The 15,237-nt window shown below is 38.7% G+C and overlaps 2 protein-coding genes across 3 annotated transcripts in view; both read left to right on the top strand.

The window, feature by feature from the left end:
- Positions 1 to 15,237, top strand: part of LOC109920222 (microtubule-associated serine/threonine-protein kinase 4-like) — a 763,378-nt gene that overhangs the window by 76,587 nt on the left and 671,554 nt on the right. For both annotated transcript variants that reach the window (XM_048595288.1, XM_048595289.1), the window contains exons 5-7: positions 375 to 532; positions 3,277 to 3,352; positions 4,511 to 4,720. In XM_048595288.1, coding sequence (XP_048451245.1) covers positions 375 to 532; positions 3,277 to 3,352; positions 4,511 to 4,720 — 444 coding nt within the window. The remainder of the gene's footprint in view (positions 1 to 374; positions 533 to 3,276; positions 3,353 to 4,510; positions 4,721 to 15,237) is intronic.
- Positions 1 to 15,237, top strand: part of LOC125482815 (microtubule-associated serine/threonine-protein kinase 4-like) — a 399,885-nt gene that overhangs the window by 242,087 nt on the left and 142,561 nt on the right. The gene's annotated exons all lie outside the window — the stretch shown is intronic.

Raw genomic sequence — 15,237 nt, 5'->3', positions numbered from 1 at the left:
TGAAGGCCAGACCATGTAGGGATGGCAGTTCCTTTCCCTAAAGGACAATGGTGAACCAGATGGGTTTTTCCGACAATCAACAGTGGATTCATGGTCATCGTTTGACTCAGATTCTAGTTAATCGGGGAAATGTTATTTCTTGTCCACTCCTCTCATGGAAGGTATACTGGATAGCATAAATGACTTTTGGATAAACAATTGGCCTCCTTTATTTTATTATAGTTTGATGTTCTATTAATTGACATCGTTCCTCCTGATGGACCCTGCACATGTTTCCACCAGAATTCTTGGCCCTTTTATTAATATCCAGCATCCTTTTATACTGAAAGCAATCTGTGGAATGAACAGTAATGTTCTACCTCTTATTTTTCTAGTCATCGTGTTCATCTCAGGAAAAGCTGCATCAGTTGCCATACCAACCAACTCCGGATGAACTTCACTTTCTTTCCAAGCATTTCTGCAGTACAGATACCATCGCCAACGATGAGAAGCGGAGGCCTCCTGCCATGCGACCACGTTCGCGGAGTCTTAGGTTTGTAGCCATCAGCTTGAAGACTAAAATTTCTTCTCATTAATATTAATGAAAAAGGCGTTGTGAGGAAAAATGGATTACTTTTTGCTACAGTTAGGGATGGTACAATTTCAGTTCTTTGTCGAAGAAACAATTAATATATTGTATGAAGCGCATGCACTGAAGGGAATCAATGGCAAAATGCTGCCTTAAGGGTAATTAGGGATAGGTAGTGAATACTGACCCAACCAGTGAAGCCCACATCTCATAAATGAATGAAATACAGTGCTGCAGTTGTGACACGTTACCTGTCCTACCATTCCTTATTTAACAAGTTCATTATTTTACTCCCCTACTTATTTTCATCTTTATATATATTTTATTAACTTTGCCACCAGTTCTAATACCATCTTAAACTTTAGGAATAGAATGAACTTTAACTATTTACCGGATACTGACTAATCAGCAAGCTTCTTTGCACTGTACATTACAATTTAAAAATGATTGGGCATTAATTTCAATTGATATGATCGAATCAGTGTCACAAGACAGATGTGCATGGTGTACCATTACAGCAGGTCTCTGGGCAGAAACTACAAGTAGCAACAGCAACAGCAGGCCTTATTGAGTTCTAACTCACTGTGAATCATTCCATCTCCATAAATTTGCTTCATAAATGGGCTTCTTTTGAACCTACTGTATGGCTTCACTCTTTTTTTTAATGTATGTATTTTAGCCTTAAACTTCTCCAGGGAAAGTGGCAGTTTGGAATGAGCTTGAGTCCTGAACATGTAACTTCAGTCAGAGGGCTGACATCCGACATGGAAAACTTTTGACCCCATTGCTCCATAGACCGTGGCTGATGCTAATGATTTCAAACAGGTTCAGGATTTTTTGGCCGTCACCTTTGCTCTAATTGGCATGCGTTGGTCGGAAACAGGATCTAAGGTTACTGGGATAGCTTCAGATCCTCTGTGTCTGGAAATGTCTTGGCTGAAACTCCAGATCAATCTGAAACTCCCAGACACTGCCGAGCTGTAATTAGGCCTGGAAAATCTTTGGACAAAAATGTCTTTGTCCCCTGCCGCTAAAAATGCTTTTGCATTAAAGATTTGTCTTGTGTTGGCAGCTGTTAAGTAATTAATATTCACTGATATTTTGACTTCACCATGCTATGATTTACACTGACTTGATCATTGACACCACCTATTTTAATTTTTGTCTGTAATATATAGTGTGTTCTATTCAAGATAATTCACATTTTCTCAGAATGGGAGACTCAATTGTGGATCACATATAAAGAAGCAGTGATTCCTTTAGAACCAGGCAGTGCAACTTTAGATGGTCATACAGATCTATGGGGAGTTAATTTAGTGCACAGTGTAACTCCTTATTGTCTTTTACGTGGACAGTCTCCAATAGAGCAGAGAACTAATTCATATTAAAGTTTCAAAAGAACCTGAAAGCAGGGGAGGTGATGGCCTACTGGTATTATTGCCAGACTGTTTAATCCAGAGACCCAGAAAACATCCCAGGGACCTGGGTTCAAATCCCAGCATGGCAGATGGTGGAATTTGAATTCAATAAATATCTGGAATTAAGAATCCAATGATGACTGTGAATCCATTGTCAAATGTCCTTTAGGGAGAGAAACTGCCTTCCTTACCTGGTCTGGCCTACATGTGACTCCAAAACCATAGCAATGTGGTTGACTCTTAACTGCCCTCTGGGCAATTAGGGATGGGCAATAAATGCTGCCTAGCCAACAACATCCTCAGCCCATGAATGAATGAAAAAAATAAAATGCAATGTAACTTGAGGCTCAAGTAGAAGTTACGCAGTCATCAGCTTCTGCATCTCACCTCAGTTCAATGAGCTTTAGGCTAACATACCAGATCTGTCATCATTCGCTTATCACCACAGCAAGCTACTCTTAGATCTTGATTGGACTGCCTCTGAAGATATTTTCAAAATTGAAAGTATTTTTGGAGAACAGATGGAGCTTTTTGGATGTGTTTGAACTTGAAGTCGATGTGAGCTTTAATGCAAATATATCTTGGTACATTTTCAGTGTGCTATTAATAACTATGGAATTAGTACCTTATTAAATCTATTAGAATGTCATTTTGGAAAATTGGTTCTGATTATTTTAATTTTTGTACGAGAGATTGTCTGTAATTTTACATATCTTAAACAGATACTTTAACAGATAATTAAAACAGAAATTCAGGGTGTGTTACATGGCTAAAAGCCCATTACATGTCATTCAATAAAAGCTAATGATAAAGCATTTGGAACAAATGTATAGCTGAAGCAGTGTTGAAGGATACATCTATTCTTTGGCAAAAATGCTGTATTCATGCAAATTGACCTTTCAAGTTACAATGGTTTAAATTATATAGACAATTAAATTACATGATGACAAATAAACCTGCATAAATTTGAAATGGCTTCAGATAATTGTTCGTACTTTAAGAGGTGTATTGCTATGACATCTTAACCTTAAACCTCTGAATATAAACTTGTATGCTGCCTAGATTGTCTTGTAAGAATGATGTTGCATTTGGAACATTTTGCTTTTTGACCTGATTTAGAACTGGTATTTCGTTTGATTTTTAACTATTTGCAGGGGTAGAGTCTGCTGAACAGTTTACAGAGCTTATATCATAATTGCCACCCTTTTACAGGAGAATTACAAGAACACTTATTCATTCTGAAAGTGAATAAACTGCCTGTTGCTTATAAAATGTTTGTCTTGTTTGTAGTCCTGGACGTTCTCCAGCTTGCTGTGATAATGAGATTATCATGATGAACCATGTCTACAAGGAACGATTTCCAAAGGCAAGATTGTTTACAGATGATGCAGTTCAAACTGTAGTAAATTACCAGCATCTGGATTTGGTCACAAGTTTCTGCAGCTGAAATTTGTCCAGATTTTGAATTTTTATTTTGGACCATGCAAAAACTGTAAAAGATTTGCAATGTTACTGAGTGTATTTGCTCAGCAGCTACCTTCTTTGTTTGCTCTGCAAAAGTATTAAAGGTTTGACCAGGTTTATTTGCCAGATCTGGACATTTCATTGGCAGATAAAGTGTCTGGTTTACTAAGTTTGCTCCCTGTTCAAGTTTTGTACTGTAGGAAGCTAAAGACAATACCTGAGTTAAAGATTCAAAATATTATTTTTGGAGGGAGAAAATATTGTGAAGAAAGGGGAGGTTAAATTGTTTACATCAAGTAAAATCACAGTTTAAAAAATAAAATTGAGACATGGAGAATGAGTGTGGAGCCTCAGAATTATGTGATCATTATTTACGTCTTTCTTTTCAATTATCATATTCAGGAATAAAATAGTTGTAAAACAATAATGCAATAACTAGGTATTCCTAACTTTTAAGAAACCTTATTCCTGTAATTTTTGCACTTCGCACAACAAGGCATTAGATCAAAATGAAACTGCCTGTCCCGGGATTTATTCACCATCTTCAAAAAACATTCCTGAATGTAGTCTTTCATACTTGTTCTGAAATGTGTGTGCTTACATTTTTATTCAACAGTTTACAAAGTGGATATACTTGGGTGACATGTATTTTGAAACTATAACTTATCTAATAAAGAGTGTACATTATAAAAATCCATTATGTTTGATACATGGCTCATAAGTGGCTGATTTTATGGAGCACTTCATAACCTAATAAGTGTCAGTAAATTTTAGTTCAGCATCATCAGTGGCCAGTAAATTGTACATGCAGTGACTAAGCAACCCACTCATAAATATGTAACCAATGTGGTTAGCATGAGATAAATTACTTCCTTTCATCATGAAGAAAGTTTAGCAATGCAGTTTGTGAGGAAAGTCTCAATATACTCTGCTGCATGTTATAAAACTGAAAATCAATGTCATGAAATTTTGCATATACGAAAGCAATATTTCAAAAATTGGAATATGTTTGGCGTTTATTTGATACTTAATGCATTAACCAAGTTGTTTCAATCCTTAGGCCACAGCCCAGATGGAAGAAAGGCTGCAGGACATTATCACTAGCTATTCTCTTGATAATGTTCTTCCACTAGCAGATGGAGTCCTCAGTTTTGCACATCACCAGATCATTGAGCTGGCACGAGATTGCCTGGATAAATCCCGACAGGGCCATATCACCTCAAGATACTTCTTTGAATTGCAGGAAAAATTAGAAAAGTTATTGCAGGAAGTAGGTATTTCTAAGTTTTTTTTTGATAAATGGATAAGAACAAATTTGATTTTTGTGATGTGGAAACTCATGTGGCTGAATGGAAGGTAGGAATCTAAAACATAAGTTAACCTGCTTAGAATAAAATGAGTAAACAAAAGAACATTATTACCATTTGAAGGTTGCAAAAAGGTTTGATTATTTAATGTTGGAGGAATTTTGTAATGAAGTACACTGGTTAAAACTGTCTAACCAATACCAGTATAAAATTACAGATTGAATACAGCAAAGAAGGAAGGCATTGGACCCATTGTGTCTGTGCCAGGTCTCTGCAGACCAATTCAACCAGCCTAACTGATCCTTTCTCCGTTCCCCTGCAAATAGGCCTGCAATTTCTTTTCTCGTCAACTGCTTATCTAGTTCTTTGCTGCACTGCGCATTCAGACTGTGCAGTTCAAATCCTAAACATTCACTACTTAAAATTTACCTCACTTTTGTTTTTGTAAATCACCCTAAATTGGAGTTCTCTTACTCTTGACTCTTCTGCTAACGGAGACAATTTCCCTCTAATTATTTGGTCTTCAAGCCTTATAACTTTGAGGAATTTGGAAAGAGATTTCCAATCTTTTATTCATATGGAAAGCAAGCCTGACTTCTCCAATCTATTCATTAAATAAACTGAAGTCCCTCCTGTGGAATTATTCCTGTATAGCTTTTCTGTGCCCTCTCTAAAGCAGTCACATTCCTACTAAGGTACGGCACCCAGAACTGGTTACAACACTAATGTTTAAGAAAAAACAGTATTTGATTAAATCTCACCGTAACGCCCTAATTTTTGTAACCTGTGCTTCTGTTTATAAAGCACAGGATCACTTATGCCTTATTAATCAGAAGCTAAAAATTAAGGAGGTATTAGAAAGGCAAATCCTCATGATAGTTTGGGATGTAACTAAAACTATTGAGGGAAGGAAGGAAGGATGGAATTTGTGGAGTAATGTATGTAATTTTCCAAACCTTAGGTTTGGAATGGTGCCAGAGGTCTGCAAAATTGCAAACATTACATCCTTATTCAAAAAATGTTGCAATTACAGGCCAGTCAGTTTAACCTGAGTGATGGAAAAGCTTTTAGGAACCAATAATCTGGGATGTGATTAACTGTTATTTTACGAAGTCTGGATTAATTAATTAATGAAAGCCAGAATAAATTTGTTGAGGAAATACAGTGTGTAACTAACTTAATTCAGTTATTTGATAAGCAAGCAAGCAGGATTAATGAGAGTAAAGCTTTTAATAGACTTTGAAAAGACATTTGATAAAGTGACACATATGAGCTTGGCAGCAAAGTTAAAGCCTCATTGAATATAAGGGACAATGGCTGCAAAGCTGACTGAGTGACGAGAAACAGTGTAGTAGTAAATTGGTTTTTTTTTGGGACTGGAGTAAGCATTTGATAAGGATCCGCTTGGTCGGCTCATTCAGGAAGTAAGGAGGCGTGGGATTCAGGGAAATTTGGCTATCTGGATACAAAACCAGCTGTTCATTAGAAGACAGAGGGTGGTAGTAGATGGAAAGTATTCAGCCTGGAACTCGGTGACCAGTGGTGTTCCACAGGGATCTGTTCTGGGACCTCTGCTGTTTGTGATCTTTATAAATGACTTGGATGAGGAAGTGGAAGGGTGGGTTAGTAAGTTTGCCGATGACATAAAGGTTGGTGGAATTGTGGACAGCATGGAGGGCTGTTGTAGGTTGCAACGGGACATTGACAGGATGCAGAGCTGGGCAAAGAAGTGGCAGATGGAATTCAACCCAGAAAAGTGTGAAGTGATTCATTTTGGAAGGTCGAATTTGAATGTAGAATACAGGGTTAATGACAGGATTCTCGGCAGTGTGGAGGAACGGAAGGATCTTGGGGTCCACGTCCATAGATCCCTCAAAGTTGCTAGCCAAGTTGTTAGGGTTGTAAAGAAGATGTATGATGTGTTGGCTTTCATTGGCAGGGGAATTGAGTTTAAGAGCCGTGAGGTTATGCTGCAGCTCTATAAAACTCTGTTTAGACCACACTTGGAATATTGTGTTCAGTTCTGGTCACCTCGTTATAGGAAAGATGTAGAAGGTCTAGAGAGGGTGCAGAGGAGATTTACCAGGATGCTGCCTGGACTGGAGGGCAGGTCTTCAGAGGTTGAGGGAGCTAGGGTTTTTTTCATTGGAGTGAAGAAGGATGAGAGGTGTCTTGATAGAGGCGTACAAGATGATGAGAGGGATAGATAGAGTGGATAGTCAGAGACTTTTTCCCAGGGTGGAAATGACTATTACGAGGGGACATAATTTTACGGTGATTGGAGGAAGGCATAGGAGAGATGTCAGAGGTAGGCTCTTGACAGAGAGTGGTGGGCGTGTAGAATGTACTGCCGGCAGTGCGAGTGGAGTTAGATACTTTAGAGACTTTTAAGCGACTCTTGGATAGGCACATGGAGGATAGTAAAATGTAGGGCAGGCAGGGTAGTTTGATCTTAGTAGGATAATAGGTCAGCACAACATTGTGGGCCGAAGGGCCGTTTTGTGCTGTACTGTTCTATGTTCTAAGATATACAGTCAAGTTGCCTAGGGGTCAGTAATTGGACTGCAGATATTTGTGATCTATATTAATGAACAAGACTTGGTGATGGAGGTGTTTAGAATGTTCATTGTAACTTATGATTCAGTGTGTGTGACTGTGTCAGGCTGTTGCGTGACTATTCTATAGGACAGCTCTCCCAATTTTGGCATAAATTGTTAAGAGTTCAGTGAGCAATTTTCCAGGGCCTAAGTTGATGCTGGATAATCTGTCTGGTTTTGTTCATTGCTGTAGTTTATTTATGCATTAGTGTGACTTGCTGGGCTATTTCCGAGAACTTTTAAGAGTCGACCACATTGCTGCATATCTGGAGTTACATAGAGGCCAGATTGAGTAAGGACAGCAGGTTTACTCCTACCAACTTACAAGAATGAGTCTGATTCTCATGTGCATTTTTTGACACTATCTGTCATATGCACCCTTTCTACTTCATCTTCCACTTTATCTCTTCCATACTCCAGAGAGTTCAGTACTTGTTTGCTCTATTTCTCCCTAATATCAATGTACCTTGACTGTACCCATGTCAGCCCTGCTCGAAAGGCAAACCATTGTTCTGCCACAGTCTTGCCTGTCAGTCTTTGGTTCAATTTACCTGGACAAAATCCATTAATCATCATTCGGGAATTGGTACTCCTCCAGGTAAATAATTTTACCCTAACTTGCTCCTTGTCCTTTCTCACAGCTAACCTAAACCTTATGTTCTTTAAATGAATATGTTTGACTTATTTCCCATGCCAGCTTTCATCTCCCATTCCTTATGGTCACTGCCTGCCAACCAAGAATGATTCTTAGATGCATTACACATCCTTCGTTCCTCTCCCAAGTGGCCATTAATCATATATAAATCTAGAAAATGATTGGTGACATGTTATGTCCAATACTGTCCTTATATTTGAGCCATGGGTTTGCCTTTGCTGCCAACATTACCAATCCATGGCTGATTAACCCACTTTGATCAAACAAAAGCATTGGAGGTAATTGCAACCCCACATCCTTCCCCTGCCAGTGCCCCAAGCTAACATCAGTCCAAAACCATTCCAATCTGAGTTATTCTTCCAGAGACTTACTGAACCATGGACAGACCAGATCTGAGTTCACAACATAAATATTTTGTTTCCCATGGTGTTTATCTCGTTCTTGTGTAATTGTATTCATGGGATTCAGTTTTGCTATTTAAACCTTTAACTTCAGTAAAGGATTTTCTGCTTCAGTGTTTAATGGCAGGAGTGGCTAGGTTTAAACCTAGTACTTGTTCTTTACTTGATAAATATGTTGAGCTATTTACTGTGAAGTCCCTAAGTAAATTTTTTCAGTGCATCCATTTAAATTAGTAGCTAGGTCAGATTTGAAGCACTAGAAATCCCTTGCTGGTCACCATCTATGCTTATTAGCAGATAGGATCAAGTACAAACCTGTCTTGAACACATGTCAGTGCTGGATAGTTTATGTAAAGATAGGTAGTTTTCTGTAAATTAGCTTTAATGTTGAATCCTTTTCAATGTTGTTTTGTGTTCTATAATCTGGAAGAAGAAAACGACAATAACTGAGTATCTAATGCTACCATTGCACCACAGATGCCAAATTCACTCTGTTGTAAAACTGGCACCAAATTCAAATTATAACATAATTGGATCCAAAGCTATGGTGAGACAATCTGGCTTCAAAGTACCAGTGAGTCTAGTAAAGCAGCTTGAGCTAACTGTCTTGGAAGTCTAGTCACACCCTGGTGTCATCTGTGGCTGTAAGAACTATCTACTTGTGAAAATCCAACACATGCTCCATAAGTTCAGTGGATACACATCAGTGAATAGATTTTAATTCTGTGTAGTTGGACTAAACAACCAGAGTACAGTATGTGTTCTGCTGTTTCCTCTGAATATAATGTTGCTTTAACATTGTAGCTTGAACACAAAGAGAGAAAGGTAACTTCGTGTTCTTTTACATTTAGTGGGTTAAGTCTTAATGTAGCATTCTAGAGTTCATTGTTATGCAGACCAACAATGACATTTTAGGGCCCTGGTCTTAGAAAGATTTGAAAAGTTTATTATATTGGTGTTGGTGGCATTGAACAGAATGCTACAAAATCTGTAATGATACCAATACAAAGAACAGCTACAGGGTAACCTTGTACATCCACAGATATTTATGTTCAGTGGCATTCTGAATTTCAAGCCAACTGTAAAGTTTCTTACCGAAGTTAAGCAGATTTGCTCAAAACTCATCACTCCTGTTGGCAGCCTGAGGCACAGCACTTGTTAGAAAAGCAAGAGATAGGGTCTTAGTATAAACTGAACTGCCTCTAATGTTGACACCTTGCTATATTCTCATTGAATATACAGCATAGTGCTGCAGGTTTTAAAGGAGTAATATCAGAAATTTCAGCTTCTGACAAAACTTACAGAAATTTCAGGACATTGATCTTTTTAAACATTTTAATATTTGAAGATTTTGTTAACTTTGAATTGTCATGTGATTACACAACACTGTTTTGTTGTCTGTACTGCGGAACAAAACATAGCAATAAAAAGGCTGAAGTAAACAGCAACATATGCCATAATCTCCACAGTTTTATAGTAATGGTATGCTATTAGCAAAAGCTTAAATGCAAGACTTCAGTCTCCATGGGGCTGTTTTGTTGGAATAGCTGGAGAGGGCAAAATTCCTTCCACAAAATGGAAATAAGGTTGAAACTGGGAACTGCAAATTTATTTAAATTTAAAGCCTTTTTTCATTCCCCATTACCTCCAATATGTTACAGAATCTAAGGGATAAGTTTTTGACGTTGTCGGTTTGTTCATTACTGGACAGTTGTCTGTCATCCCAACAGCAACACAGAATTATAGAAAGTTAGAGCTCACAGTGAGGCCATTCAGCCAATCATGCATGTGCTGACTTTTGAAAAAGCAGCCATGCATAGGCTTCTATTCCTGCTGTTTGTAACCCAGTAAGTACTGCATCCTCAAGTATCTGTTCAAGGCCCTTTTGAAATGATTTATAGAAATAGCTTATACCCTCATTTCAGTGAGAGCATCTCATATCCTGACAATCCTGAAAGGAAAAATTATGTCCCCATCACCCGTCTAGATATTCTAAGAACGATTTTGTGACTTCTGATTTTTTTGTCATTCACTTAACTGCAGTTTCTTTTTTTCTCCATCAAACTTAAAATCCTCTTGAAAACCTGCATTAAGTTACCCATTAACCTTCTCTGCTCCCAGCAGGACAATCCTCATTTTTCAAACCTGAGTTCATGATTAAAGTCCCTCATGCCTGGTAACATCCTGGTAGATCTCTCATACCTCTTCATAGAGCTTTATACCTTTCCTGAACTTAAACTTATGGAGAGCCTCTAACATAGAAAGTTGTTGAAAAGGACTTCATAGACACTGCATGGGGATGGACATTTGATGGAAGCATTGTAAGGCTGAAGCACTTTGCAATTACATGATGTATTTCCACATCTTGATGAGGATTTTAAATATTCGTGTTGAGGGATAATGCCAGTGGAAGTTAATGAGAATAGAAGATTGGCAGACAAGATAAAGAGAGTTTATTAGTGCAATTACGAATTAAACAATGAAAGTGTGAATCTTTTAGTGGTTGTAAAAGGAGAGCTAAAGACAGCAATGGGCAGTAATGGAGGTGAAGTGATCTTGGTGCTGGGTAGGATTTTAATATTTAATGCTCAGCTTCAGATCAAGTATAATGCCAAGGAAATGGTCAATCTGATTTGAAAGCAATATACGGGAGGTGTATTGTCAACAACATTGTGTTTGATGGAGTTTCCCAAAGAAAGTTCCGTTTGAAAACAGTCTTCACGAGTTCAGAATTGTTAGCTCCTCCAGGGTCGAATTAAACCACAGGAATGCTATCACAGAGAGGAAAAGATACATATTTGAGACATACTCTATTCCTGTTAGAAGCCATGGACAGGTGTTGAAAATGTACAGTTGCCTTTCTTGACAGGTAAAAAGGAGGATAAGTTTAACATGGACTAGCCCTGGCTAAGTGTTGTCACTCTGGTGTCAACAGATAATGGGTTCAAACCCCACCCCAGGGACATCAGTGTACTTTCCAGGCTTAACATGTCAATAATAACACTGAACACACGATGCAGTTGGAGATGTCAGCTTGGATTTTTATTCTCGAGGCAGATAGCGGGAGTTGGGAAAACTCTTATCTTGGCCATACTACTTTTGGTGAAAGTTCCCTAAAGACAGGATTTTCATTACCAAAAGGAGTTTGTAATCAGGCCAGCTGACCAGAAAAAATGGTCCAAAAGCAACTGCAGGCTGCTACATGCTAAGGTGAGTTGTTTAAAAGGATGCCTCAGTGCTGTGGGATTCTATTCCAGTTGTAAAAGTAAGGCCTCATCTCTCACGCCCTCTAGCCCCAAACACTGCCATATTGTATTCAGTTTATGCTCCCCACTCATTCCCAAGAATGTATCAAGCAGTTTGGCTGAGATCGCAGAGGCTCATTAATGTGTTGAAGCACCTAAGCTCCAGTGAAAATATTCTTTGATTGACATCTGTAGCTGTCTGATCTCTTCTGTCAATTGCACAATGCTTATTGCAAGCCAGAATTTCGAGAGGCAAGGGACAAAGGTAAATGTGGTGGCCATCACTAAGGAGACGATGTTTCCACAAGTAGGAGAGACCAGGACCGGAGGACACAGCCTCAGAGTGAAGGGCAACCCTTTAGAACTGAGATAAGAATTTCTTCAGCTAGACAATGGTTAATCTGTGGAATTCATTACCACAGAAGGCTGTGGAGGCCAAGCCATTGACTGTATCTAAGACAGAATTAGATAGGTTCTTGAAAGGTAAGGGGTTAAAAGATTAAAGGGAGAAGGTAGGAGAGTGAGGTTTTAAAACCTATTAGCTGTGATCATATGGCAGAGCAGACTCGATGGGCCAAATGGTCTAATTCTGCTCCCATGTCTTGTGGTTTTATAGCCTTTATTTACACACAGGAAAGAGTTTACAACAGCTTGCAGTTTCTGCTACTAATAGTTTATGCAGCCTGGATGGTTGATGTTATTGTTGACCAGGAGTAAAAACGGAATTTTAATGTGAGTGGCAAATTATCAACAACTTATAAATTATTTTTTAACGCATCCTGCTGTCACTATAGGATTAATTTGGCCCACCTCCAGGAAATTGGCATTGCTAAAAAGCGGAGGTTGACCCACACCTCCCGAAACTGAAGGTGAAACGGTAAAGTGGAGCACCTCGCCCTATAATCTGTTTCTTTAAAAACAAAAAAGGTGTGGAAGTGGTGTAACCTGGTGTTCAGCAACTAAATAAAATAAATCCCCGAGACTCACTTTAAAATCAACAAGTAACAATTTATTTATCTAACTCTAACAGTGAACAAATTAACTTAACTATTAATAAACTAAATAAACCCCTTCTAACTACTAACTATTCACGAATAAAGCAAGATTCTAATGGTATGCTGTTCCAATAAATATAAGTCCCACTTATATAAAAAAAATTTAGTGTCTCAAAATTACAGCCAGGTAACGTGTCTTTCGGAATGTTCTGTGCCTTCTCCATCGATTTTTCTGTCAGGAATGCCTTCTCTGGTACTGTTGTGATTTAGATGGTGCTTTCTCTAATACATAGAGGAGGCTGTGAAAGCCAGCGATTCTGTCTTGAGAGCTAAGGGCTGTTAACTCTGGCAGATGGCAGTTAGCTCTGGGGCTTTGACCAACTGCACCCTCCTTTTATACCCTTGATGACATATCAATATATCTTGCAATAGGATTGGTCCTGTGTTGTCAAAACCATCATATTTAAATTAGACAGATTTTTGCTTTCTAAGTGCCTGGTTCAAATTGATTGGCGAAATTCAAAACTTGTTGTCTTGGTAAAAACTATTGTTTGGCCTGCTAACTGTACGGCCATTTGATACAAATGTTTCAATTTGGGTGCTTTCTGTGCACTTGCAAACTTTCAAGCTGCTGCTCACAGACATCCAATTTAAATCTCTAAGCACAGAAAAAGCATATCATCTTTCAAAGGACCATGCAAAGGACCTAGCATTTTACAAAACACCAAATTCTAACTTCCTGCCTCCCAATCTACAAGCACTCTACCCAACTTTGCAACAGCAGACAACCAAGATATGCCTGTGACAGTGATGGAGCTGGCCAGATTGGCACAGAATGTGGGCTTGCAACCAAAACCAGCACGCAGACCCTTAAATATTCCTGGTGAAAATTGGACAGGCTGGGTATTGGGGTTTGGAATTCCAGAGTTGGTCTTGGCCATCATTTCGTGTGGGGAAAATATGAGCACGTTCGTTTTAAAAGGGAGAACAAAAGAACACTATTATTTAAATGGAGGAAAGCTGCAACCCAGAGGAATGTGCACAAAACACCGAAAGCTTGTACACAGTTGCTGCAGATAATCAGGAAGGCTAATAGAATGTCGACACTTATTTAAAGGGATTTGGAGTATAAAAGTAGGAAAGTCTTGCTGCAATTGAACAAGGTGCTGGTGAGATCACATCTGGAGTACTGTGAGTAGTTTTTGTCCCCTTATTTAATGAAAGATATTATTTCATTGGAGGCAGTTCGGAAACTAATCACTAGGATGATCCCTGGTGTGGAGGGATTGACTCATGAGCAAAGGCTAAGCTGGTTGCGACTCTACTCATTGGAATTTAAAAGAATGAGTGGCGATCTCATTGAAACATATAGATTCTTAAGGGGTGCTGAGTGGAGGTTTCCCCTCATGCGAGAGTCTAGAACCAGAGGGCATAGTCTCAGAATAAAGAGGTGTCAAATTAAGATTGAGATGAGGAGGAATTTTTCCTGAGTGTTGTGAGCTTTTCGAACTCCTTGCCACAGACAGCTGAAGGAACAGAGATCTTGTGTATATTTAAAGCCAAAATAGATAGGTCCTTGATCAGTCGAGGAATAAACGGTTATGGGGAAAGAGTGGATGTCAGATCAGCCATGATCCTATTGAATGGTGGAGCAGGTTAGCAGGGCCAAACGGCCTACTCCTGTTCCTGTTTTTCATGGTCTTACGGATTTCATTCTCCCTTGGAACCTTCTTGTCACCGTGAAAATCCCGCTCATCATCTTTTCATACCATACCTGCCCCCTTAATGGAAATAAATAATGTCCAAGCTCAAAGATGAGCAGAGCTGTTTTTTCGTTGTCATGGCCAATGTTTATCCCTCAAGCAGTATCACCAAAAACATATTATCAGGCTAACAATCGTATTACTGCTTCTGGGATATTGCTGTAATGCAAATTAACTTCTACAAAATTACTTCATCAGCTGCAAGTTGATTTGAGTTTATCTGGAGGTTATGGGAAATGCTCGATAACAACTAAGATCTTCTTTCTTTTAAGGAATGGCATCCAATCATTTTTCTTTTTATTGACTTTTGGGCATATACTGATTTTTAAATTGTGATGTCAGAGGGATTGTGTTTCTGGTTTTAGAAATTAGATTTGCTAATTTGATTCTGATTTGATTTATTTATTGTCATGTATACCTAACCAAAAAAAAAAATTAGGAGTATACAGGTTACATCACACAGGGTGTGTGCTAGGCAAGATCAGCATTATTTGAAGTTAGAGAGTCCATTCATCAGTCTAATAGTGGCCAGGAAGAAGCTGTTCTTGAACCCGCTGGTGCGGGTGTTCAAGCTTCTGTATCTTCTGCCTGACAGAAGAGGTTGTAGGAGAGCATTGCTGGGGTGCGATGGATCTTTGATGATATAGGCAGTCTTTCTTGTGGCAGCGAGCCCTTTTTCACTATTTAGTGAGATCAGGAAATTGGGGAGGGACTTGTGATATACTTAAGCAAATTAGCACTAAGCAGGAAGTGGTACAAGTGGTTTTAGCAAGCTTGAAGGTTGCTAAATCCTCCGGCCCAGATTAAATGTATCCAAGACTGCT

Source organism: Rhincodon typus, chromosome 3 (assembly GCF_021869965.1).
Source record: "Rhincodon typus isolate 14 chromosome 3, sRhiTyp1.1, whole genome shotgun sequence".
Classification (NCBI taxonomy): domain Eukaryota; kingdom Metazoa; phylum Chordata; class Chondrichthyes; order Orectolobiformes; family Rhincodontidae; genus Rhincodon; species Rhincodon typus.
This window is presented reverse-complemented; position numbering and strand designations above follow the sequence as displayed.